This window comes from Camelus ferus, chromosome 2, assembly GCF_009834535.1.
Source record: "Camelus ferus isolate YT-003-E chromosome 2, BCGSAC_Cfer_1.0, whole genome shotgun sequence".
In the NCBI taxonomy this organism is placed as follows: domain Eukaryota; kingdom Metazoa; phylum Chordata; class Mammalia; order Artiodactyla; family Camelidae; genus Camelus; species Camelus ferus.
The window spans coordinates 71,785,245-71,812,888 of record NC_045697.1 but is presented as its reverse complement, the minus strand read 5'-3'; the positions used below and the strand labels follow the sequence as shown (position 1 = coordinate 71,812,888).

The window sequence follows — 27,644 nt, the reverse complement described above, 5'->3', positions numbered from 1 at the left end:
CCTACTTTCTCAATCTATCTCTAAGTCTGTGGGAGCTTGGCACACAGCAGGTAATCAGCAATGTTTGTTAAATGAGTGAATGAACCAGAGAAGCCCCCAGCAGGTTTTCCATACTTTCCACGAAGCAGTATTTTCCATCTCTAACTACAGTGCCTCATCTTAGAAAAGCTTTATGTTGATCAACTTGAATCAGCTTTATAGAGAGAAGGCCTTCAAGGACACAAATGCTGCATTTCATGGCTTCAAAATTCACTTGCTAAAACAGGGTTTATAGACTTTATAGCTTCATAGGATGGACAATGAAAGTATAGTCACAAATGAGGTTTTAATAATAGATATTTCTTTCATCCTTCTTATTAAATTTCCTTTGTAAGAACATTTTATGAATTTGGAAAGTAAACATAAAATCGTGATCAGTACAGTGGGTGATAAGCAGTGCCTGCAGGAGTGAACGTGGAAGTTTGTCAGGGAGCTGGACATTGCAGGCCAGGAAGCGCAATGTGGACGCTCCTCCTGGTGCTGCCGCCACCCACCCCAACCCCAGCCCCTTTACACACCTTAATTTCTGCATCTGGGAACAAATGCCATCACAGCCCTTTAACTGTTCCTCCACTTTAGCAAAGCAGAGTGTTTTCAGACTTTGGTCTCAGTGCAGCGTGTGATAAGCCCTTTACCATTCAATTCCCTGCAGCTACCAACTGAGTGAGGCGCCCAAGGTCATTTGCAAATCTGTAACACATCAGCGGTTCTCTTTTGCCAGGAAACTAAGAGTACTTTTTAAAAAACAAAGTTGTCATTTAGTTTTCCACACGATGCTTGAGGTTCATTTTATGTGAAGAACTATAGATTCCTTCCAAGGTTTTATCCGTTACTTACATAGAGCTTTGTAATGAGACTTATTTTCTGGAAGAAAAAAGAAAGAAAAGGATACAGGAAGAGAGAGAAAGGAAGGAGGAAAGAGGGAAGAAAAGGAGAAAGAAAGAAAGACAAGAAAGGAAAGAAAGAAAGAAAAAAAGATAGGAAGAAAGACGAAGGATGAAGTAAAAGAAATGCAAAGGAATGAAGAAGCCCATCTCCCGCCCCTCCCTCCCGACAAGACGCAATACCAGTCACCCCCATCCCGCCCCCTCAACTGAAGGAAGGAACGAAACCAGAAAAGAATAAAGAAGGAAGGAAGGAAGGAAGGAAGGAAGGAAGGAAGGAAGGAAAGGAAAGGAAGGAATGACGGGAGTCAGTGGGCAGAATCTCTTACTTGATTTCCCAGGCCCTAGTTGTAAAAGACCAGGAGGAAAGTTGCTCAGGCTATGAAGGCTGATCTCTGTGTAAGTTCACCGCTGCACCGTTTGCCTATGTGAGCCTGTCAAAGTGCTGTTGTCGTTTTAACCTTAAACTTACCTTGTAACGGGAACGGAGGTTTTTCCAGTTGGAAGGCAGCGGCTGCAGGTCGCGGCGGAGGGAGAGGTGGTCTGCTGCTCACGGGGGGCTCTTGTGAACTATCTTCTGGGTTGTCTCCAGGAATGAACACGTACAAGTCATCATACTGGTTCTCACTCTCACTGTCAGGCTCTGATAGGCTGTGCTCGGCCTCGGTGCCCCATTCATTCTCTTTTTCTTCCTCTGCTGTTTCATTCACCTCGGCTCCTTCCGCCCTCGGCCTGTAGATCTGCCAGCTTTCACGGTGAAGAGCTGGGGTCTGCATGGCTGTTGATGACGAAGATTGTGCGATGTCATTTAAATACATCTGGAGGCACTGCAGATTTTGTGATTTTGTACAGAAGTGGTGGGCATGGTAACCAAACTTTTACGATCTGATATAGGGGAAAGCTGACAAATGCGTGATTTTGGTGAATGGCTGTTCTTGAGCTTTTAAAATATTTATCAAATGAAAGCTCCTTTATATGTTGCTACTTCAGTTTATGACACACCCGTATATATAATAATATGTAATACCAGAATACTACATATATAATAATATTCTGAGTCTCTAGAATTACCGTATGAGCAGATTCAGGATATGACCACATTAGCATATTTTTATTAGAAAACAGTAATAACTAACCGAATAAGTAAGAAGTAAGTGATGGAAAAGGTAACAACAAGGAGCAAAAATCTTAACTTGCTTGTAAATAATGCAATAAAATGAACCTGTGATTCTTATTTCATTATTATTTTAACATATATTTATCAACAGATGACATCTTAATTCTTGAACAAATTACTTCAGAAAAGTGTTAATATTTTTGATGGAAAAGGCATCCAAATCACCAAAGTAGATATTTTTAAGGCTCAGTTCTCTCATCAAAAAAATCTATTCTATCTTGAAACTTAACCAAATGATTCAGTCAAATTTCTTCCATTCTAAGAATCATGATTCCATGATTTGTGCTTACACTGTACACAGTAAATGCTCTCTAACCACTCAGGAAGGAAATAGAAAAAATATACTATAATGCAGTAATTTAAATCTCAAAATTTTTTTGCTGATATTTTCTTTATAGAAATTCTGTTCTAAACAAAGTATTTACAAAATTTAAAATGAACTTTGGAATTTCTATATTGGCGGGAGTATGTGAATTTCTGTCATGAGTACAATAGAAAAGCAAATAAATGTTGTATTAAAGGGTTGCCAAACTAAAATACAGCTAAAGAAGGCAAATGTCAGAGTACAGGAGAGAGGATTGTTTTTTTAAGTAAAGAGTTACCCTGTAGACATTTTTTAGCAATGGGAGAAAAATTAGTCATGTGGGAAAATTATGCCCATGATGGTTCTGCATATCTCTACATGAATTTTACTTTTAATTTCTCTCTCTCCTTTTTTCTTTTTTTCATGTGAGAAAGAAGAAAGGTCCAGTTACTACTACTAACTGCAAACCAAGACTCTTTAATTACCAGCCTGGGCAGAGCAGACGGCCTTTCATTCTTGCACAGATCTCTGCACAGATCTCATTCATCTTTCTGCCTCTAACTAACCCCAAACACGGATCCTGAAATAAAGTGGTCTCTAGATATGTTTACGGAGTGGATGACAGAGTAGCTGAAAAGAAATCATTGCTCAGGCTGGCAAAGGGACTTACTACTTCTGTCTCGGTGAATTGATCATTAACTTAAAAAGTAACATTCACGCCATCGGCAATTACTTGTAGCCACCATTATGTTTTTATGTATTCAGTGCCTGTGCTTTATGTGAACACCATTTAAGCAGCAGAGTCTCCTTGGTCTCTATCAAATATTCCCAAACCTGGAAGACAGTCCTGGAGAGTCTGATGGGTTTTAGCCAACTTCATAGAAATGGTGATACCAATGGAAATCTGCTGACTTAAGGTGCTCCATGCTTCACCCCCAATCCAAAGAAAGAATCAGAGGCCTGAGTCCAGTCCCAGAGAGTTTCATATATGAGACAGTTCCAGGTCCAAACTGTGTGTAGAAATGAGGTTGTTCTTTGAAAGACCCTGAAATAATACTTTCTTATTTATTATTGGTAGTACTTCTGAAGATTAAATGTCATAATGAATATATGGTCATTATCAATGATAGCCTTTATCATCACTCTCATTATCATTAAAAATGATAATAAATCATTAAAATGATAATAGAATGCATAAATAAAACTGAGTGCATTAATTTATTATGTTAATAATTAGCATTATTTGTGTTCTGCAATAATGTTGGAAGAGTTTACTGATTTTGTCAAAGTCTGTTAGCATTGTGTTTAATTATATTTGATTTGCAGGTCAGCCTATCATTTGAAAAACTGGTGGTCACTGTGAAAAGTGCAAACGACCTGCGGCAAGAGCATGCTTGATGTGTGAGCTGTCACTGTGGCCGTGAACAACCAAGAGAGTGGTCAGAGACAGGACCAAAAAAGATGATGTAGGGCCTTCTAGGCGATGGTAAGGATTGCAAATACGATGGAAAGGTACTGGAGAATTTGGAGCAGAAGCATGATTAGTTCTTTCATGAAGCACAGAATATTAGGGACAAATGCACGAGAAGCTGTTGCAGGGTTTCTTAGCAGCAGTGCTTATTGGCATTTTGGACCAGATAACTGTGTGTTTCATGGCACAGGTCCTGTGCATTGTAGGATATTACGCAGTATTTCTAGCAAAACTCCCTTCTCAAATCATGACAACAACAACAAAAATCTCCATTCATTGACAAATACCATCTGTTGAGAAAACAGAGCTTCACTGAGAGTCACTGCGTTATTGTAATAACCCGGAGGAGAGCTGGTGACCGCATGGACTGGGATAAATAACAACGAAAGGGTGAGGAATGACTGAATGCTGGCTGTATTGTGAGGGTAGAGTCCACAGTACCATCTGACAGATTGGACATAGGATAGCTGTAAAAAAAACCAAGGATGACTCCAAGGTTTGGACTGAGTTGAGCAAGGAAGGAGTCTTCATTTACTGAGATGGGGAACTCGGCAGAAGAGCAGATTTGGGAGAGGCAGGAATAAGGGTTTTCAGATTTGGAAGTGGGAGGTGCGTATCAGCCTTGCTGGCAAAGATGGTGATCCAGCTGCTGTACACTGGAGGGGCCCGGCAAGTCGGGCAGAGTTACGTACGTGGAGGGACACTAGGAATTAGCCTTCAGTCACTAGAATATAGCATTACATTCTGCTACAGCCAGCGGGGGACCTTAAAAAGTCCTCGTACAAACTTTCCATTGCCTCGCTGAGAAAACTAAGGTCTGAAAAGTATGTGACTTTGTTTAAAACAAACAAAAGAAACCTTAAAAATACAGTTGTGAAATAGAATTCTTATGTCAACCTGACTTGTGTATTCTCGTTGGGTAGGAAAAAAACTCCTGGTGTTTTATTACTAAGTAAACTTATTAGAAGTATTTAAATTAGCCAGATAATGTAGTAATATCTCTACTGGATGATACACTAAAAGTCATTCAGTTAAATTATCTTTCCACGCTCCCCATGCTTTTCCATGTTCTCTTCGGTTTTACTTTACCAGTGACATATACCTTAATACAAATGTTGCATGTGTACGTAACGTACATGAACACTTACGGGGAGAACATGTGGAAGATGAGGTAACATCCTCTTCATAGTCATGTTCTTGCTCCTTATTTCTGCTAACTTCTTGGATCTGAAAGAAATGAACATAATTTTCAATGATATGTATTAATCTTAATAAATCTGCATTTTTACATATACCAAATGGAAAGTTAATACCTGTGGAAATAAGAATAAATTTTAAAGTTTTAATTTTCAAACTTTGATTATATTACATATCTTAGCTATTATATTTGTGCCATCTAAAATTGTTCAATGACACAATATTAAAAGTGTAACTGAAACAATAGAACATTTGTAATAAGCTATGACTAGATTGGAAAACAGAACTTTCTGCAACTACCTTAAGATTCAAAGCAATCGTTATGAAATTTTTGCAATACATAACTCCTGAATAAAAAGGAACACAACTATTTCTTTTAAAAACCATAAGCTTTGCTTCCTTTGAACATGCCTGTATCTTTCACCAGTTCAAAAGATATTCTTAATTCTATCAAGGACTGTGATACAGTGAAAGACAGTGAAACCGTAAAGAGGTTTATTTTCCATCTTTAAAGAGAAAAAGGAAACTGAGTAAGGGAATTTGTTTGTCCTTCTGAAATCAGTTCCACTGCAGTTAGAAGGGAGAAAAACTGAGAGAGCACAGAAACCTGTTATCTCTGAAACTGCTAGTCTCCGCTTATGACCTCTGAAGGAGACATGGGGTCTAACGTAGTGGAAGGTTCTGGAGCTCGTAGGGAAAGTGAAGTAGCATCAGTGACACTTCTGTTTGTACAGAAGAAATGGGAGAAAGAGACGGAGCTTGGTTGCATTAAAACAGGACACATTTTGTTACCGTGAACTTCAAGTGATTATTCAAATGATTTATGCTTTTGTTCTTAATAAAATTGATTGAAATGATTAAGCCATTTGCTCTGCATTTGGAATGTCCCTTTAAAAATGAGAAGCATCCATATTAGAGCATTATTAAATTTATAACAGCCTTGGTATGCAAGCGTAGCTGAGCCGCATCTTGACTTCATCAACTCAGTTTATCACCCACTGTGGCCAATGGGAGCCCAATGGCATTACTCTTTTTTTTTTTTTTAAACTGATCTTATCCAGAGAAGCAGCACAATCTTCGATTTCCACTGGAATCTTGAAAATAAAAATCTCTTTAGTATTTTTACAGTGAGGCTGATGCAGAAGCTCATTTTCTCTTTAAACCATATTTTCCCCTTTGTGGACTCAATCAAATGCTAATGTGAAAAATCATGTAACTTTACTAGGGAGACTGACATGTTGATTGATAACTGTATGCTTTGGTATTAAAAGCATTGTTTATATGGGCATTTTTTGTTTTTAATTAGCCTGACATCTATATTTCATAAGGTAGATCAAGAATACATTAAAAAAATCCATAATACTCTTAAAATCATATATCAAAGAAGTTATTCCTGAATAAAAGAAATGGTTTTCAAAGATTTCAGGAATTACGTGAAAATCTCCAGTATACTCTTCATAAGACTAGACACTATGAGCTCAAAATCAGTGTAAATTAGTGAAGAGACTGTAGGCAAGTGTGTAGGGGTGTGTGTGTATGTGTGTGCGTAATGAGGTTGAAACGTAATAGATTCAATTTTATGTTATAACTTAAGCTTTATGACATTCGTACAGACATGGAAGCCTAGAAATGTCTCAAAGGAAGTGGCTTCCAAATTTAAAAAAATAGCTAAATTTGACTGATTTAACGACTTCCATAATTATTATGTAAAGCTGATATTTGGTACAACCAGGCTATGTGGAAAGTAATTGTTTTCTCAGGAATGAAAGGATCTTTAGACATATTTACACTAAAAATAATTGTGTCCTACTAAAGTTCTTTACACTTACAATCATGTTTAGTTTGGAAAAATGTGTTAGATTTAGTGCTATATTAACAATGTCTGGTGAAATCAGTGATGGCTTAGAAGACAAGAATGGTGACACTGCGACATCCAATCACTTTAAGACTTTGCCGTGTGGTACAGTGGACAGAGAATAGATTCTTAAGTCAACCTAAGAACAAGTCATAGTTCTATTACTTATTAGCTGTGTGACACTGGGCAAGAGACTTCACTCTAAATTTCAATGTTATACCCCGCAAAATATGGATAGTAATGTCTATGCCATCAGTTTGCTGGGAGGGTTAGATGAGAAGCACGTAAGCAAAACACACAGCATATCTACCGTAGTAAGTGCTCGATAAAAGTGATCTGCATAAGTCAGATTATCCTTCGTCGTACAAAATACAGATCTACATTTAAGCAAGAAAAGTGACCAGGTGGATTTGATGGAGATTCCTCAATAATGAGCCAATAATTATTTAACTTATTTCTCCTGAACTGTGTGCCTCTAGAAGTTCTGCTGTGACAGGAAAAGAACTAGAATATACATTTTCTGTCTGATTGACGTGTGGCAGTGTGATTTTGTTATTAAAAACACGCCTGTAATTTACAAGCTAATACAGATGAGAAGAATCAAAGAGAAAAAGATATTTAATTCTTTTTGTGGGGCCAGAGTCTGACTTTCTTCACTAATTTATCACATACTTATGCTGGTCTACTATGCGCTGCTATTGCTACTCTGTTAGCAATCAAGGTAAGTAAGTTAGAATTTAAAAAGAGACACAATCCATACTCTCAAAAATTTCACATTTTTATTGGGAGGGGAAAATAATAAAATGATTAGAAAATAATATTTTATTTGTTTTATTATCATAAGCTCAGTCTCTACAGGTGAAATGGATAATTAAAAAAATAATTGGATAACTAGGACAAAGTTTTATTCATTTGGTTTTTGGTGAGAAGATTGGGTTCAAAAATTATCTTGACACTTGCCTTGATTCCTACTTCTCTAAATGAAAAATCCAGCTTAAACAATAAAATCTCTTAGCTGAACATGCTCAGTGTAACATTCCATCCCACAGATAGTCCTTGCACCACACAATGTTTAATAAAATTACAGTCATTCATTATCGAAGATTAAAGGACTTCTCATTGACTGAGGTATAAAAAGCTCCAACATTGTAAAATGACTATAAATCAATAAAAAATGTTAAAAAAAAAAAAGCTCCACATGGCTTTGGCATCTAGCACTGTACAAATTAATCGTAATATTCTGATTTTGAGGGGGTGAATAAAAACAATCTTCACATGGCAGTTGGTTTCCAAACATTTTAACAAGATTCTGAAGATACTGTAATTAGCCCAACTCTTGCCCAACTTTCTACAATGTTGAGTATAAATGATTTGCCAGCTTTAAAGCACATGGCAGTCGTGGAATGAGAACAAGAAGATATATGTGTGTGTGTATGTGTGTGTGTGTGTCTGCAGAATAACAAACTGACCTTGTAATTTTTTAATTTAGTACCCAAAATGAATGCACTAGGATGCAGAATCTGGAATAACATTCCAATTGAGATAATAAAGATTTTTCCTACTAACTTTTAAGAATGAACAATGTTATACTGAAGCTATGAATAACAGCAAACATAGGAGTCTCAAATTGTTTTCAAAGGCATCCTGTAGGAGTATAATATCTTAGCTCTAATAACATCTTTTAAGAGAATTTGTTTCTCCTTAGGCTACCTAGGAATATGGCCCAGAAGCAGATTCATATAATTTCTCATGAAATTTTCTTTTTATACCATGGGAATTGGAATCTTGAATGTAAAAATTAAATAGGAATTCTGATTGAGAGAGGAATGAGGAAGAATGAAATAGACATGGTGTACTTAAACTTGCATTTTGGGGTGGGGGTATGTGGACATTTTCCTTAGTATGAAGCAAAATTTTGCTAGAGTAACCTGAGGATATGTGCTCTACTTTTTTTAGTCAGAATCGTATTACAAAAATTAAGCAATGAAAAGACACTTTCACCAGGTGGTTGAAGGATACAAATCTCATTCTACACAATGAGATATTCAGTTTTCTAATTGGGACCAACAAAACAATCTGGTGAAGTGAAAAAAACAGGTGCCAAGGGGACAAGGAATAGATTCATTTGAAAGTTCACAGAAAGGGAGAAAGAAACAGCATGAATATCATAACCTACTTCCTCATATTCCATGTTTGTTGTTTCCAAGCCATTCATTTTATGGTTTTTGTCATAGCAGCCTAAAAGGCTTGAGGCAGAGAATTTCAAGTACACCACAATGTTAAATGCTTCATCAAGGGTGAAAAAGAAAAGCCCTGAAAACAGATTGTAAATTTTTAAAATCAAGGTCACTGGTGATCCCAGTGAGGGGAATTACAGTGCAATTGTGTGAATTCATAGTGGGTTGAATTGAAGAATAAAATGGGAGTGAAGAATGGAAGGCAATATGTATACAGAGTTTCCTTTCAGAAACCATGATGTGAGGAAAGGTTATAGGACAACTCTGCTTAAGATTTGGTTTTTCAAAAAATGAATTAAAAATGTCAGTGAAAGAGAGCTTTATTGCAGGTAAGGGCTATGAAGATACCGGTGAAACACCCAAACACTGTATTGTGTCATGTGAGATGCACAAATATGAATATTTTATGATTCCATACCTCAAATATTTTACCATTAGTGCAGAAGAAAAAGAATACAGACAAGGCAAAATGAAACAAACTTTTATAAAAATAGAAAGAAACATGAAAACATTTCCACTGGGTGGATGGAAAAGAGAACATTTCAGAATAGGTGGTATTCAAGCTGAGTCTTACAGGATAAGTATGGTTTTAATCTGTAAAGTAAGGGAGGAAGCGAATCCTTGGCTGATGAGTGAGCATGACTGGAACAGCAGAAAGACTTGGTGAATGGTTCGCAGTTGGTTTGGTTAGATTGAGTGGCGGGATAAATCTGAATGACAAAATGTGGTGGTGTGTTAAGGTTTTATTTTATAAAGTTTTAAATGCTTTTGAGTATGTAATTATTTACTAAGAAATGGGAGGTAGCATGTTCCCACCTGTATTTTAGAAAAATAATTCTGGCAACAACGGATAAGAGGGAAAGGGAGCTATTTTAATAATCAAGATAAAAGGTAATGAGAACCAGTGAAAGAAAATATTTAATGGAGCTGATTTAAGAAATATCAAAGAGATGGGCTATACAAAATTTTTTTACGGCTTCAATGACCAAGGCTGTGGGAGAGGGGTCAAATATGACCATGTAAGTTTTTGTTCCTCAATGATATCTGGTTCTAACTAACGCCTACAATGCTCTTTTTCAGGACACTCTTCCAAACAACTCTTGCCACTTAAAGATGAGTACACTGATTAAAAACACGTTTTCTATGCAATTTGATATGAGAGTTTAAAGCCAAGATATAATAACATCTTGAGTATCTTTTATATTGCTTCATGTAATACTTGAAAATACATTTGGATTGGGTATATGGCTATTAAATGGTTAGCTTCCAATATCTTTATGAAGTTAAGAAGTTTACCAACTTAGGAAAACAGAAGTGGTTAATTGTATGATGGCCAAATAAACTATTAATTTGGTCAACAAGACTTTTACCTGTAAAAACAGGTTGATAGAATTGACTTGAAGAATAACTAAGTACAAAGTCCAAATTAAGTTATAAAGATATTAAAAAAGTGCTTACTACAAGCAATTGAACATTAAACTACAAATTACATTTAATCAAACTTTATAATATTCTTTTCTAAAAATTGAAAAGATTGTAAACAAGTTTGCTATGAAGCAATAGTAAAATAGATTAATTGCGCATTAGGTGCTTGTGTCCACCATTTAGAAATGAATTTAGATGGAGAAGAGACAGCAGGAAGAAGGGAGTAAAAGAGAGAATAGAGAAGAAAAATGTCAGTGACAGGAGGATTTAACCACACAAATCAAAGGTCAAAGGTAGAGAATCATTCTTAATTAATCTTCCTCAACTTCAGAATGGTATTCAGAACTCAACAAAAGCATCTTGAAGAAGAATGAGTTTTTAGTGACTTTACTAAAACATGCAGTCTAGGTAGTCTAGACATGCCACCTAACACTTTCAAGTATGAAGAATTATTGCTAACCTTGGTCATTCAATATTTACTAAATGTTTTCTATGTGCAGAAAGCTAGGCAATTTTCCAGGGGATATACAAAAATACAAAGCATGTAACATATTCCCAGGATATTTAGTGAGGAATATAAAAGTACAAAGCATGAAATAATTGTAGTCCCTTAAGTGTTTGGTTTGACTCAAGAGTGCAATAGGAATTAAGGGGAATGAAATCGTTCTAGGCTGGAGTAACCAGAGCTATAATGTGACGAATGCGTAGGATTTGAGAGGTAAATCTTGAATCTAGTCCTTAGCAACTAATGTGTGCTTGTTGAGCTAATGGATGAATAAACAATAAATGAACTGATGGAAGATGTGGCTGTCCTGGTAAAGAGAATGGCATAAGCAAAAAGCAAGATTGATTAAATCATATGCAGAAGGCAAAGAACAAGCTACCCAAACAAAGAAGCAGCTGAATTTTGGGAGGACATGTGAATTTTGATAGAAGAGTGGAGTCAACATTTGCTTATTGTACTACCATTACAGTGTGTTGGAAATATCTCCAGATAATGGTGATGATGATGATTGATATTGCTGTTGAACAGCCCATCTATAAATGCATGTAGGTTATACAGGTTAAAAGTTTGAGTCCAGAAGTATTGTCACACAGATCTTGCTTCAAATCTTACTCTTCTGTTTACTACTTCCATGAGCTTAAGCATAGTCTTCTCTCTCGTTCTCTCTACATGTAAAAATAAGCATAAAAGTACCTTCCCTCTCAGGGTTATTGTGAAAATTATGTAAGAAAATATGTAACAAGTACTTAGTACAGAGCTTGGCATATAGAAACCACTCAACTCTATCATCTTCATTAAGATCTTTATTTTATTACAGGATGAATTTTTATGTTGCCCTATTTTTCTTATTACTAAATTATGTTTATGTCAAAATTTATATTCAGTTATAAGCTTGAATGAAGATCAGTTGTGTTAAAGCTGGAATATAAAGAATAAAAATAAAGACTTCCAAATAGTAGTCTCTGTAGGTTACAATGTTTTAAAAAGTTATTTGTTTTCAAGTGTGAGGAATCACAAGACAGATGTGATGATCGATCAATACTGGACCAATTAAGCTAATGGAAATTAAGCACGACTTCTGGGTATGGCTGTGTAAGCTGCAGGCTGAAATTCTCCTGGGGCACCATTTCCATAGACTATGATGTGCAATGCACCCTAAGAGCTGGATGTCAACGGGCTTGGTGAGGAGAGGGGTCTCTCAAATGATTCTACAGTGTTTAATTCCCAAGTGACTTTTATTTCATTTTACAATGTTGACATTACAACAAAGACTTGTTTAGACTAGTATTAAAACTAGTTTGCCTTCTTTCAGCCTAATGATGTGAGGGAGAACAAGTGCTGACTCAGAAGGGTGCTTCTTCCTGGGTACACCAAGAGTAGGCAAGCAGAAATTGGCCATGGGTGGGATATAAAGCACGAAGGTGAAGAGTCAAGACCAGCTGAAGAACTTGGCTTTAATGGGCCCTGAGCCTATGACTGCTGCGTTCATTACCCTAACTCTGATTTTCTATTCTGTAACAAGAACCAAAGCATGTACCAGATACCAGTGTAAAGCTTTTCCTAGAAGAAAACATAGGCAAGACACTTTCTGGCCTAAATCTTAGCAAGGTTCTCCTAGGGCAGTCTACCCAGGCAACAGAAATAAAAGCAAAAATAAACAAATGGGACCTAATTAAACTTACAAGCTTCTGCACAGCAAAGGAAACCATAAGCAGAACAAAAGGCAACCTATGGAATGGGAGAAAATATTTGCAAATGGGAGAAAATATTTGCAAAGGTTTAATTTCCAGAATATATAAACAGCTCTTACAACTTAACAAAAAAACAAACAACCCAATTCAAAAATGGGCAGAAGACCTAAACAGGCAATTCTCCAAGGAAGACATACAAATGGCAAATAAACACATGAAAAAATGCTCAATACTGCTAATTATCAGAGAAATGCAAATCAAAACTACAATGAGATGTCACCTCACACCAGTCAGAATGGCCATCAATCAAAAGTCCACAAATGATAAATGCTGGAGAGGGTGTGGAGAAAAGGGAACCCTCCTACACCGCTGGTGGGAATGTAGTTTGGTGTAGCCACTGTGGAAAACAGTATGGAGATTCCTCAAAAGACTAAAAATAGACTTGCCATGTGATCCAGCAATCCCACTCCTGGGCATGTATCTGGAGGGAACTCTAATTCAAAAAGATACATGCACCCCTTTTTTCACAGCAGCACTATATCCAATAGCCAAGACATGTAAGCAACCTAAATGTCCACTGACAGATGACTGGATAAAGAAGTTGTGGTTTATTTATACAATGGAATACTACTCAGCCATAAAGAAGAATAAAATAATGCCATTTGTAGCAACATGGATGGACTTAGAGATTGCCATTCTCCGTGAAGTAAGACAGAAAGAGAAAGAAAAATACCACATGATATCATTCATTTGTGAAATCTAAAAAAAAGAGAAAAAGAGGACACTATGAACTCATCTACGAAACAGGAACAGACTTGCAGACATAGTAAACAATCTTGTGGTTACTGGGCAAAAGGGAGTGGGAAGGGATAAATTTGGGCGTTTGAGATTTGCAGATATTAACTACTACATATAAAAATAAATTAAAAAATAAATTTCTTCTGTATAGCATAGGGAACTATATTCAATATCTTATAATAACCTTTAATGAAAAAGAATATGAAAACAAATATATATGTGTGTATATATATGTATACATATATATGACTGGGACATTATGATGTATACTAGAAATTGACACATTGCAACTGACTATACTTCAATAAAAAAGGTAAAAGGAGTACATTATAAAAAAGGTAAATACATAAAATCTTGAAATCAGTTTTAGTTTCAAAATCATAAGTTAAAAAAGGTAAAATTCTCTACAGGAAACACAAACTACCACTATCTCAAAGGTGTAAAACATTATGCTGTTCTGAATACTCCAATTAAATCCAAATTTAAGAATCATGCTTTCATTTGGAATAAAACTAAACAGAAACTAAATAATGGATGGATTTGCATGTTTTCAAGTTGGCAGATTGGAGTTAGTGAAGAGGTAGCCAGGTTTACATTTATGTTGACTATTAGTAAGAGAAACTTTTTTTTTCTTTTTTTGAGCCTTTGATAATTTGAGTGAGGGTCAAAAAGAACTAAATGGGAAAAATCCAACCCAAGTAATAAAAGGTTAGCCCTGTCATCATCACAGTTGTTAGATATGTCATTTATCTAAAAACAGAAAAGCAGGTGGTTTCCGAAATCTGAACCAGAAGCAAACAAAACACCACTTAGAGACCCAGCAATTTCCCACAAATATTATACTCTGCAGTTGTTAGATAGTAAGTGTTATTTGACAAGTGAGACAAAAGACCCTCTAAGTTTATATTATTACTATCAGAAAATGAGTTTTTTTGACAAATTAAATAGAATGATTCCTAAAGCTTATACTGTTGCAAACCTATTTCCAACAGGTATTTTTATGGTTGGAATAATCTCTAGCTTTTAAATACGGAATTAGAAGAGTCTATTCTATTGATCAGCGCGTTTAAAGCATGAAAGATCAATAGTCAGAAAAGGTGGATCATATATTAATGAAGACATGGTAGGATAGCAAATAAAATTTCTAGCCTCAGACCTTCGATTTGAAGGGAGGTAATGATTTGGAAGAGGTTGTTCCTATGGGTAAAAGTCACTAGAGATAAAAGTATTTAAATATTTATTTTATATCTATGGATTTGATATTATTTTTGATACACTGAAAGACACCATAATACTCTAAGTATTCTCATTTTATAATTTTACATTTAAATTGTGGAATTCAACTAGCAACACTGAATATCATTTAGTGGCAGAACGCTATCTCATAATCGTAGAAACTCGGGACACACACGTATCCTCAACAAATAATTTTGCTTATTAAAAGCCATTTTCACCTCAACTCAATTAACTAGATTCCATTCAAATAAGTTATTAGAAGGCCTTTAACATTACACTTCATTTTGATGAGTATCTTGACAGGATATACACGTTTTGGTCTTATCCACATATAGATCTATTTAAGGAACATTCGAAAAAAAATGCATTTTTATGTACCCAAAACAACCAAACACTGTAGTAGAATAGATTTGATGAGTTGATAATAGAAACTTGTTGAAAGTAAATTTGCAGTGCATTTAAGGTAAAACAAAGTGGAAAACTTTTGTGGTAGAAGAAACAACATTGTTACATGTTAAAGAAACATACTCCCCCATACCAGTATGTAAAATCAAAATAGAAGAGAATCAATAAAACCAGTCAATTCATTTTGGGAAAAAAACATCATTTTCTTTAGCCCAGAAATCTGAAAGCTTTTAACGTGTAATAATGGAATAAATTTTATTTGGTGAGGGCCCCAACATCGAGGGTGCAGCTCATTCTGTTCTATAATTACTGTAAAAAGAGCCTCATCCCACGTCATTCTGCCACTGAGAATTGCAAACTGTCTTGTGAGGTAGTAGCTTAGCATTTTCAAGCTTCAAGTGATTTCTTTGGCAGATTCCAGCTGCTTGTGAAAATAATTCCTAATCTTCATATTCATAGCCTGAAGGAAATCAGGGCTAGTCTAACGGAAATCAGGGTGTGTCTAATATCCATTTTCATCTGGAAATAACTCCAGGAGTGTGTAATCTTACAGGAAGTTTAGATAAATTTGTCTAAGGCAATTTCTCTTCAGCTTTACACAGCTTTTGAGAAAGATTTTTCTAGTTCTAAATGTAGACAGCTCTTCATCTCCAAATAGCAGGCCATGGCATTTGACTGAAAAAACAATTCACAATAGGATCTATAAAATGTAAAATAGCCTCCTTAAATTAAAAAAGAAATTCCTCTGTGAATATGATTAACTCATCTTTGACAAAGCAACAAAAGCAATACGATGGAGCAAAGAGAGTCCCTTCAACCAATGGTGCCAGAACAACAGGGTTATCCACGTGCAAAAAGTAAATCTAGACACAGTCTTTTATGCCTTTCACAAAAGTTAACCCAAAATGGATCACAGACCTTAATGTAAAATGCAAAATTATAAAACTCATAGAAGGTAACAGGAAAAACCTAGATGATCTTGGGTATGGTGATGCCATTTTAGGTATAACACCAAAGGCATGATCTATGAAAGAAATAGTTGATAATTTGAACTTCATTAATATTAAAAACTTCTGCTTTGCAAAGGACAACATCAAGAGAAACAGAAGATAAGCCACAGACTAGGAGAAAATATTTGCAAATGACACATTTGATAAAAGACTGTTATCCAAAATATATAAAGCACTCTTAAAATTTGACAGTAAGAAAATAAACTGACTAAATGGGCAAAAGACCTTAAGAGACACCTCACCAAAGAAGATACACAGGTGGCAAACAGGCACATGAAAAGATGCTCCACATATTTTCCATGTTTTCAAGGAAATGAAAATTTTAAAAAAACAATGAGATAATACTATGTACCTATTAGGATGGCCAAAATCTGGAACACTGACAACACCAAATGCTGACAATGATGTGGAGAAACAAGAATTCTATCTTTGCTGATGGGAATGCAAAATGGTGCAGCCACTTTGGAAGACAGTTTGGCAGTTTCTTACAAAACTAAACATACTCTTACCATACAGTCCAGGAATCTCACTCCTTAGTATTTACACAAAGAAGCTGAAAACTTACGTCCACACAAAAACCTGCACATGATGTTTACAGCAGTTTTATTCATAATTGCCAAAAGTTGGAAGCAACCAAGATGTCCTTCAGTAGGTGAATGAATAAATAAAACATGATGCATTCACATAATAGAATATTATTCAGTGCTAAGAAGACATGAGATATCAAGCCATGAAAAGACATGGAGGAAGCTTAAGTGCATATTACAGATAGAAGCCAATCTGAAAAGGCTGATTCTGTATGATTCCAACTATTTGACAATACGAAGATCAGTCGTTGCCAAGGGTGGAGTTGGGAGAAAGATGAATAATTAGAGCACAGAGATTTTTAAGGCAATGAAAAACTTGATATAATGGTATAATCTTGGATATAGTTCATTACACTTTTATCTAAACCCATAGAATGTACAACACCAAGAGTGAACCCTAAGGTAAACTATAGGCTTTGGGTGTTTATTATATGTCAAAATAGGTTCATCCTTGTTAAAAAAAGAAGTGCCATTCTGGCAAGTGATGTTGATAAAGGGGGAGAGTACATGTATGTAGGAGTAGGAAGTACGTGGGAAATTTCAGTACCTTTCTCTTAATTTTGTTGTAAACCAAAAACTGCTCTAACAAATAAAGCCTATTAAAAATTAAAAAGAAATTCATATGCAAATGGATAGTGGATTTAATGTTATTCATTTTGTCAGCAAGTGCCTCTGAAATTGGTTTAGGATAACAATCTATAGGAACCAACAATGACTTAGCACATACAAACGTAATGATTGAATCACTAGGTCAACTAGATTTCTAGCATTACATGTTAGCATTCTGTTTAGATAGTTGAACCATTTTACATTGTTGTGGATCATGTAATTAAAATAGTAAGATAAAGATTGAGTTACTTTATCTGAGATTTGCATGTATTAACAGCTGAGCTAAGTGAATGAATAAAAAATTAAATATTATACCCTGTGTTTGAGGACATTTTAAAGTTTTATAAAGATTTGTTCCTCACCAAAACACTGAATTGCTTAAAATTCATCAAACTAAAGCAATGTCAACTCGGTTTAGGCAAAATGCAGTCTCTAGAGAATTGCAACAATGGCAATCAGGCTTTATTTTTTTATTTACGTATTTAAAAACATTTATTTAGAACTTACTAAATATCAGAAACTAGATTAGATAATGGGAATATGATGAAGGATAAGTTAAGTTTCTTTTCAAAAACACAGACATCCATCCACAGACATATTTATAATACATACGATAGGTGTAATAGTACTATTAAGAATAATAACTTACACAACATTTACAATGTACCAGACAATGGTCTGAGTTCTGCACTTACATTGATTTACTTTACCCTCAAAACAATTTTATGAGATAGGTTTACTACTGTAATTATCATTTAATGAGTCAAGAGAAATGTTATAGTGGGGTCAGATAAGTCGTCCAGGGTTACACAGCTAATGTCTCTCAGTAGAGGGTTCAAACAATAGGAAAATAGGTAAACAAGTGTATACAAGAAAGGATGTGTCAAGTCACCTAACAGTGCTATCAATCAAGAGCCCCAGAGGCTCAAGAGAGAGAGGTAACAAAAATATGCAAGAAACGCACAGATATCAGGGTGGTGACTGGCACTGGAGACATCTGTGAAAGATGACAAAAGCGGGGGCGGGGCATCCTGGGCAGTCACAGTGATATAATTAAATGCGGATGTGAAAAAGAGGAGGCTGCGTTTGGGAAACACTGGATCGTCCAGCTTGACTAGAGGGTAGAGGCAAGGGATGTCTGATTATGGGGTACACAGACCCTGTCGTTGCCCAGTTCTGTCTCCTCAATATTTCCGGCCCCAGATGAGGTGGCTGGAGCCAGGCTGTCAACACACACTGACCGCTGTCTTGGCGATCGTCTGAGTCGTGAAGAAACAGAAAGCCCACTCTTAGTCCCCAAAGAAGAGATGGGCAAAATGTTAATAATGGCGTTGGAAAGCACACACAAAACATCATAGATCCATATCATAGCTCTGTGGATGCCGACACAGGAGTGCCATGGGGGTAGTGGGGGCGGGGGCCAGAGGAAACAGGTGAGATTCAGCAAAGGTGACTCCAGGCTTCCCTGTTCATTTTCTCTGCTGTCTTTGAGACACAGAAGACAGCTATGTTTTTATGTTTGGCTTGGATACAAATATAGTGAAAATATCTTATAAACGTTTCTTATGTTCTGAGAAATAAAAAACGGGATGAATGGAGATATGTTATAATCAGAGAATCTTGCTTTAGGCCCAGTCTTTCAGGAAAAAAAAAAACTGTTCTAAGATGAAAATGTTACAAGTAAGAACATATGGGTTTCGCAGTGGTATCACTTGATAACTTAATGGGCTGTGTCTCGGCAGCACAGAACTACAGTGTGTGTGGTTCTTACTCCTTCTAAACCCACTTCGAGGAATGTACACAGTTACCTGTTACTGCACTCAGATCACAAATGGGATCACAGGGGCAGGGAAATTTTTAAATGATTGTTCAGGGTCACTAGATGAAGCCAGTTTCTTCTAATCAGGGTTTTATCCACAATTCCTTTCTGAGATACACGTGATACGCGGTTAGAAGCATTTTCCTCTGTCCTGCTGCCAAATAATGAGAAACAGATTCCGTGATATAAGAAGCTGTTGACTACAGTTCTCTACGCTTATAAAGTAATTAACGGTTTTCAAAGTAGTTTCACACCTATCACCACCCTCATATCAACCCTGCCAGCCAGGCAGGGGAAGTCTGAAATGAAGATAGACAAAGAGACAGTGGCTTGTCCAAAGCTCACAGTATATAAAGCAGAGATTCAAATCCAGGATAACCCAGGGCTTTGAGGTTTGTATCTTGTGGATCCAAGTCCAGTGTTCCTTACACTGCAACATGGTGCTTTTTCTTAAAACTGTTTGAACCAGGTGCAGATGACATTGAAAGGGACCTAGGAAAAATAGTAGATATTTGGATACAAAACTTTTTACTCAATGAAGGAATCATGTCTGACTACAGGTCAAAGTTCTAGTCTATAAATGACAGTGAAGGTTTAAAAATTTATGTTGGTGGTAAAATGAATTTGCAATTCACATCCTCTATCTTTGACTAATAGTCTACTTTCTAGAGAATGTGAACAAAAGAAAATTATGGAGTTAATCCAAAATAAAACCTAGCAATCCATTAAAATTCTGTGATACAGTTCAGGATGAAAGATTACCTCAGTGACTTCAAGGTCATTAAAAGATAACTGAATATTCCTGATGAGAGAAAAGTCTGTATTTTATTTTCTATTTACTTATCAGCAACTGAATTTTCCATAAAATGTTATTGTTTTTAGAAGAGAAATAATTTCATCAGGTTGACTTCACCTCTTTTGATAAGGATAATAAAATGAGATATAAAAGTAAAATTCCATACATTACAGTTACATTTGTTTTGTGACAGGAAGATTAAAATTAATTTAAAATTATAGATTCAGATTACCTTGCTTCCTTGGCCCCCATTGCCATAGAAACTGTTATGTCCATGCTTGCTTTCTTACTTCCTGAATCTTTAGCCAACATTTCAAAGATAAGTCAATGCACTTAGCCTTTTCAGCACTGAGCTGTCTCTGGAACACAGTACCCACTTCTGTTTGACAGCCTCTGCAATCATGATCAGCCCTTCCAGAGCAAAGCCCATAGACGGGTCATTTGTTTAAACAGAGATGTTGGATTTGTGCTTGTCTGTCCCAATTACTTTTCTCTGGTCAAATAAGCTGTCCAGATATGAATTTCTATTTCATAAAATACTTAACACATGCTAATCCAGATGCTAGGTATCATATCTTAGGGATTATATTTCTTCATCCTTAAATTAACTTATTCTTTTTCAAACTTGCCCATGAGCTCAATGTTGTTTTTTTTCTTCTTTTCCTTTCACTTTTAAAGAGATAAATACAAACCACAGAAAGATGGGCTTTTATATAATGAGTTAACAAATCTTTACCGCCATCTACAACTGCAGTTTGATGAGACATTTTCTTTAGCCAATGTAATGCAGCGTGATTCAGGTGGCCCCATGTTATCCTTTTGTGAATCAGAGCTGCACTAACTAAAAATGTGTGGGCCAGATGTACTAAAGATAAAAATACAGTTAAGAAGCCAATTTAAATAGATCATATGTTATGGAAAGATTACCTGTCAGAAAGATCAGGAAAAAAACTGAATTTAAAATTATGACATCCTACACAGAACCACCTCTTTATATGTGACTGGGCAAAGAATTCCATTTCACATCTAATGTCCATGTCTAATATGATAAAACCCATACAAGAAAGCACAGGAGATTTTCAACCACATAAGTGTTCTGCATCCTGGATAGAATAATCTAGATTATTGGATTTTAGGAGGTTGAGACCAAAGATAACTTTAAGATGAGGAACGGTGTCAGACAGTGTAGTGATCTTGGCTGTAGATGCCTATTAAATTCATGGGGGGAGCTTTCAAAAACTACCTATTCCCAGGTCCCACCCAAGACCAACGAATTAGAATATTTAGAGGTGAAACCTAGCCAACAGCATTTACTAACTGCTCTGCTGAGGATTCCACTGTGCATCCAGGAGGGAGGCCCACGAGGATGGTGATTACAAGCACAGATTTGGAGTGAGATGACCTAAATTCAAAGTGGTTCGTAACTGTTGACTATAAACAAGTTATTTGTTCTTTCTCAGAGCTAGTTTTCATCTATAAATCAAGTACCTACTACTTTGGTTGTTTCAAGATGAGCTAATTCTTGTCATAGATGAACAAAAACTATTGAGCAATGGGGGAAAAGCCACCCCATGTGCAGGTGCAATGTGACAGCATGTGCCAAATTCTGAAACTGCAGTTTAGTTCCTGTACCCCAATTTCTGACGGCATTCCAAATTTTCACGGTCATGTCACTTTTTAAATTAGAATTTTACATTCTTCTTTAGAGGCAGTGCTGTGCCTTCTTGAAGCAACAGAGCAATGTGGTTAGGAGCATGAACTCAGGAGCCAACAACTAAGTTCAAATCCTGTCTGCACCTTCTATTAGTCCGTGATATTGGTCAAAACTTAACTTCCCTGTCCTTCGATTTGCTCATCTGTAAAATGGGCTACTAATAGCACCTGCCTCAGAGGAATGCTGTGATGAATAAATGCATTAGTATACACAATAAAGACAGCATTTAGTATGTTCACAGCATGTTATAAAGTACTCAATAAATGTTACCTCCCATGATGACGATGCTGACAATATTAGTCGTGAACTCCTTTACTGATGTTTCAACCAAAGGTGTCTATTTACCATACGCGGCAAAATCTAGCACTGTGCTAATCAGATCTTTCCATTGTTCTTAGCTATTCTCCGACACCACGTCCACTAGAATAAAGTGTGGGGAATTAGGTTCACATCTCTCTTTATCTGCCAGCTCACAGAATTTTTGGAAGTGATAATTCAAATCCATAACCACTTCTTAAAAATGCTCTAAAAGATCATGTTCAAATGTTGGTTAATAAGTGGTACCTTCTCTACATATGCATTTATTCTATGAATGTGTCTGGGTCACATATCATATGGTTATATGTGGTCATGCTGATGTTGACGGTAAGGGGAAAAAATTAAGAGAAATTCCTAAATTACTGCTACCTTGCAGTGCTCATATGAAAGCTTCTTTGGGGGGTTAATAAAATCTATTTAATGACATCTTTTGAGATTTTGAGTAAAGAGACATTTGACATTCTCCAATAGTGTTGAATATCATATTTTAGCATTTTATGTTATTCTTTTTACACTTTAAATACAAATTTAAGATTTTTAAAAATGCTGTACCAGAGAAACATTATGGAATTCATGAATTCACTACTTGTTTCCTGACTGCAACTATTAGATAGTGTTTCCTCACAACCAAAATGCCTACAGAGGGTGCACATCATAGTGTCAGTGGCTGGGACCACAATTAGCAGCTGATGTAAGTGTTTACAACTAAAGCTGTAGAGGTACTTGTTGTAAGGGGTTCATTATAATGTATCTCATATCTGACAAAAGGCACGTAATAATCTTTTATTGCTTTCCAGGCTTTGGGGGCTTTAATTTTTCTAAAGCCAAACAAGATCTTTTCACATTATTTTCACTTGACCCTTCATGTGCCAAAAGATACACTTTCTGAAATAAATACTGTTATGAGCTACTGAAAACACCTCAAGGCAAAACAGGCAACTTATTAAGCATGACTTTACGAGCCTTCACGAATTGCATCTTGTGGAAGCCAAACAAAATCCTTATATCTGTCACTGCGTTTTTCTTAATACTTCACAGCTGCCATCCAAAAAAATGCTTCTACTGAAGCTTCTAGCAATGGCTGGTGAAAGAGAATTAAAATGCAGAAAGAGTGGATAGAGAATTGTATTTCCACAGGATTGCACGTGCAGGTGTCAGGAGCTTCAGTCACATCCTTTCTCCTTCATGTGCCAAGTTCACTATCTACGGAAGAGAGTGCCACCAACCTATTTTTTTTAACAGATGTCTCAGTGGCTAACCTGAGAGCTAGCATCTGTGCTGGTGAATTTTTGGCCCTATACGTTGGAGGCAGTATCTATTCAACAAATAAACTGAGTGCCTACTATGTGCCAGGCAGTAGTCTGAGTAACAAAGATACAGCAGTAAATGAAATATTATAATGTTCCCGCTTCTGTGGAAATTTATTCAAGCAGAGGCCAGACAAATAATAAACAAATAAATATATAAGTATTTTTAAAAAGGGACAGAGATAGTGTCAGAGTGGGATTGTTATTTACGTAGCTCAAATACTTCATATATATGTATATATATGACCATGAGCATATATATTTGAATATGAAATATATACTTGAATATGAAATATATACACATTAATACAAAAGCATATATGTGTATATACCTGACAATGAAGATATACACGTAAGTGCACATTTCTATGTGTGTGTCTGCACATACATATTCCTCCATTTTTCCCATTTCACATGCTCTTGCAGGACCTTGCGACTCGCCGAGTGTTTATATTTTCTCTCCTGAAAAAGGGGGTGGGCCTTTGTGACTTCCTCAAGGGAACAGTGGCACAGAAGTGCCTCTGTGTGACTTCTGAAGCTGGGCCATGAAAGTGCCCCCGCTCCTGCCTGGCCTTCTCTGAGGATGTTCACGCATAAACCCAGTGACCAGGCTACGAGGTAATCTGGGAAACGTGGAGATCCTCACCCCCGTGGAGAGGAACAGACCTCAGTTCATACCCCCAGCTGAGCTCTCAGTCCAGAGTGCCAATTGCCAGACGTGTGAGTGAGCCTTTTTTCAAAGCGTTTACTCCAACCCTCTTTTAAGCTATTCTAACTGAAGTCATTTATAGTGAAGATGAACTTTCCCTACTGAGCCTTGCGCAAATGGCAGACTTACGAGCAAAATCAATCATCGTTATGGTCTTAATCAAGTTTTGGGCTAGTTTGTTACGCGACAATGTATAGCCAGGACAATACATACACAAACGCATAACTGGTCAACTGTGTCCCTTCCAATTTTTAGGACGAGATGGCAAATAAAACAACTTGAAAATAACTTGGGTAACAAGAAAGGGCCCACTGCTCTGCCCACCTCAGCTAATAAAAGAAAGAGCATGGCCAGTGTTAGCAGGGTTACACCCTATGGTTGAATTCTGAAGGAAGGTCTGAACACTTTCCCTGAAACTGCTGTGAGTGTCGTGTTCATGTTTGCCCAGTGAGATACTGAACCTAAGGTCAAGGATTGTGTACTGAAGTTAGGGATGTATAACCTTGAACATTTAACCTTTAAGAGTCTCTTCATGTGTATGTGTGTGTGTGTCTACATATATATTGTAAAAATATGTATTTGGACTAATATTGTCTATCACATAAGATTGCAAGGTTGACAACAGTTATAAGAAATGCTAATATTTCTGAATCTATATTATGTGGTAGGCACTGTACTATGTGGTTTTCATACGTCATCACTTGTAGCCTTAAAATCGTTCAGTTTCTTAGGTACTATTTTTACCTCCTTTTTTTTCATAGAGGAAGAAATCAAGTTGCTGAGAGATTAAGTAACCAGCCCAAGATCAAATGTTAAGTACTGGAATGGGATTTAAAAACTAAGTCTTTTGGCTAGCAGAGTCAGGTCTCTTAACCACTGCGTGGCTTATCAAGTAAGATCATATGCATGAAAGATGTAAAGTTCTGAACAAAGAAGCAGGATAGGACTGTCCATATGGAAAAAGCAGAAGTGCAACAGGAAATGAATTGAGAAAGGATTTTGGAAAGGTTGAATGCTGCTGGCATTGCCCACATCTTTATAAGATGTGAAGCCAAAAAAAAAAAGGAGGAGTTGGGAGATCGGCAGCCCAAATGCCATATTTCTGCTCTGAAGAGCAGGACTTGAGAGAGATGGGCTGGAGAGCAAACAAAGGAATTAAGCAAGGGGCTCTTCTCTTGATGTCCTGTATTCATCACTCAGATAACAGCATTCAGCTTCCAAACGCTGCTTCCAGAGCTCTGTGGTAGACTCAGGCAGTGGCGCCCTGTCACTTGGTTTGATTTCATGAGGAATGTGTCCCAGTTTTTATCCCAGGTCCCCTTTTACCCTCCCAGGTCCTGGCTTCTGAGCTACTTCGGCCACAGTTCTTCTGTTTATGATCTTTAATTCTTTATAGTCTGTCCCCTCCTCCCTGGAGACTGACAGTGATCATCTGTGGTTGACTGCCATCCACACTCTGACCTAGCATTCTTTCTTTTGCTATGGTTTCTTAAAGCCTGTTCTCTCACCTTGTACCTCCATACTATCAGAAGCCTTTAAGAGAGGAAGGGGTGACAAAGGAAAAACCTTGGGTTTCTTTTAAGGGACTTCACTACACATTGTCCAAGATCTCTCCATCTTGGACAGATTATGTGACCTCTCCTTTGTCTGTGCCTAGGGGATGCATATGCTGCCTTATTCACACAGACTTCAGGGTTGCTCCTTTGATATCTAGAAGTCAGCCTGTGCTCACACACCCCTTGACTCCTGTGTGCCTTTGTTTGGTGTCCTTCATGGGCTGTGCATTCCACCTACTGGTTTTGGTCTTTCTGTTCCAGCATCAACTGCAGACATCTACTGGGACAGCTCAGAAGGTCATTTAGGGCTTAGTCTGACATTTTGGAACAAGACTCTTCTCCAACCACCCTGGTCCACAAACATTTATACACACAACACAGTGCAGGGCCTTATAAACAGTATCTTCAGTGGCTGCCCCCCTGGTATGGTCCAGTCCATTTGCACAGGGCAGAAACATGGACATTGTGCTTGGTGTTTCCGACTTTCTCTTTCACTGCCAAATCCTTCAAACACTCAATCAGAAAATCCTGTTAATTTTACTGCCTAAATATCTACAAAATTTATCACTTTTTTTTTTTTTACCATCACCATAATTATAGCCAGAAGCAACCTCATTGTTTACCTGAATTATTGCAACACATGTATCTGTTCCTCTTCGCCATTTCCCTGACCCACAGTAATCCACACTAAAGAAAGAGCGAGTCTCGTCAAATGAATATTTATGACACTCTCCTACCCTCTTACTTGAGACCCTTCTAGGTTCTTCAATAGCCTTGGGATAAAGAAGAATACTTAACATCGCTTATAAGGAAGGCCATATGTCTTGGCTTGCCTGGAACAGTTCCAATCTGTTGAAATTCCCAGTTCATTTATTTATGGCATAATTATTAATATCATCTCATACACTTTCAAAAGTGTACTAGTTTGGATAATACATTCTATGATTACCCAATTTGTAAAGTCGTTCATTAATCCAGGCTTATCTCTATTTCTACTTGTCTAAGCCTCAGATTACAGGAGTAATTTCCCTAAAAATACTATTCCTTCTTTCACTTTTGGGTCCCTGTACATTCTACTCCCTCTATATAAATGGCCTGTCTCGCTTATTTTGTCTGTCTGACTCCTATTTATTCTTCAGGTGTCTCAGGAAATTAAAAAACCTTTTCTTCTTCACCGAGACAGATATTAAGTCTCCTTTGGGTCCCACAACAGTCCTTATTCAGTTTTACAGCAGCCCTTGTTCTGTGCGGTAGTTGTTTATGTATCTGTTGATTTCACACACGGAAGTGTAAACTGCTTAACGTTAACATAACATCATGCTCACTGTTGTGTCCCAGAGCACAATCCCTAATACACAGTAGGTTTTTGACAGATATTTCCTAAATGACTAAATAATAAATAAATGAACAAATATAAACTCTAGTAAAGAAGAGTTATTTTGGAAGAATTCATATATGTCCAAGGAGTTTAAAAATTGAAGCATCAATGCTTCACTGATATCTATCTTCTCTGAAAGAGGGGGAGTGCAACTTGAACTAGGTAAGATTTCGTTCCTTTCCAAATCTGGAATACAATGTATTCACAGTCTTTTGTGTTAACTTCATTAGGAAACTTCAGCCTTGGCAAGCCACTGCTGTGAATATTCTAAATGGGAACCAAAGAATTCCAAGATTCTTTCATGATGCAGTTCTTTTTAGTTGGTAAATGGAATAAGGATATTATTAGAAGTTGTTATTTTCTATTTGTCAGTGGTAGACACAGTTAAATGATCCATTTGGAGCTTCGCTTTAACTACAGAGAATATTTAGTGAGTGATTCATATACATTCTTGGAAGACTGTTATTTAAAACAAGATTATGTAAACCTCAAAATACATGTGTAAGTAAGCTATCAAGAGCCTAGGTAATTTGTAGTAAGAACTTTCTGCCATTGGATGAATTTATTTATCAAAATATAAACACTGGTTTCTATATCTTAAATGAATCCAACCTTAA

At 36.6% G+C, this 27,644-nt stretch overlaps 1 protein-coding gene across 1 annotated transcript in view; it reads right to left on the bottom strand.

Moving 5' to 3' along the window:
* The window catches only part of BANK1 (B cell scaffold protein with ankyrin repeats 1), a 382,288-nt gene that overhangs the window by 38,898 nt on the left and 315,746 nt on the right, over positions 1-27,644 (bottom strand). Inside the window, 2 exon segments of the mRNA XM_032460712.1 lie at positions 1,396-1,701; positions 5,024-5,102. Coding sequence (XP_032316603.1) covers positions 1,396-1,701; positions 5,024-5,102 — 385 coding nt within the window.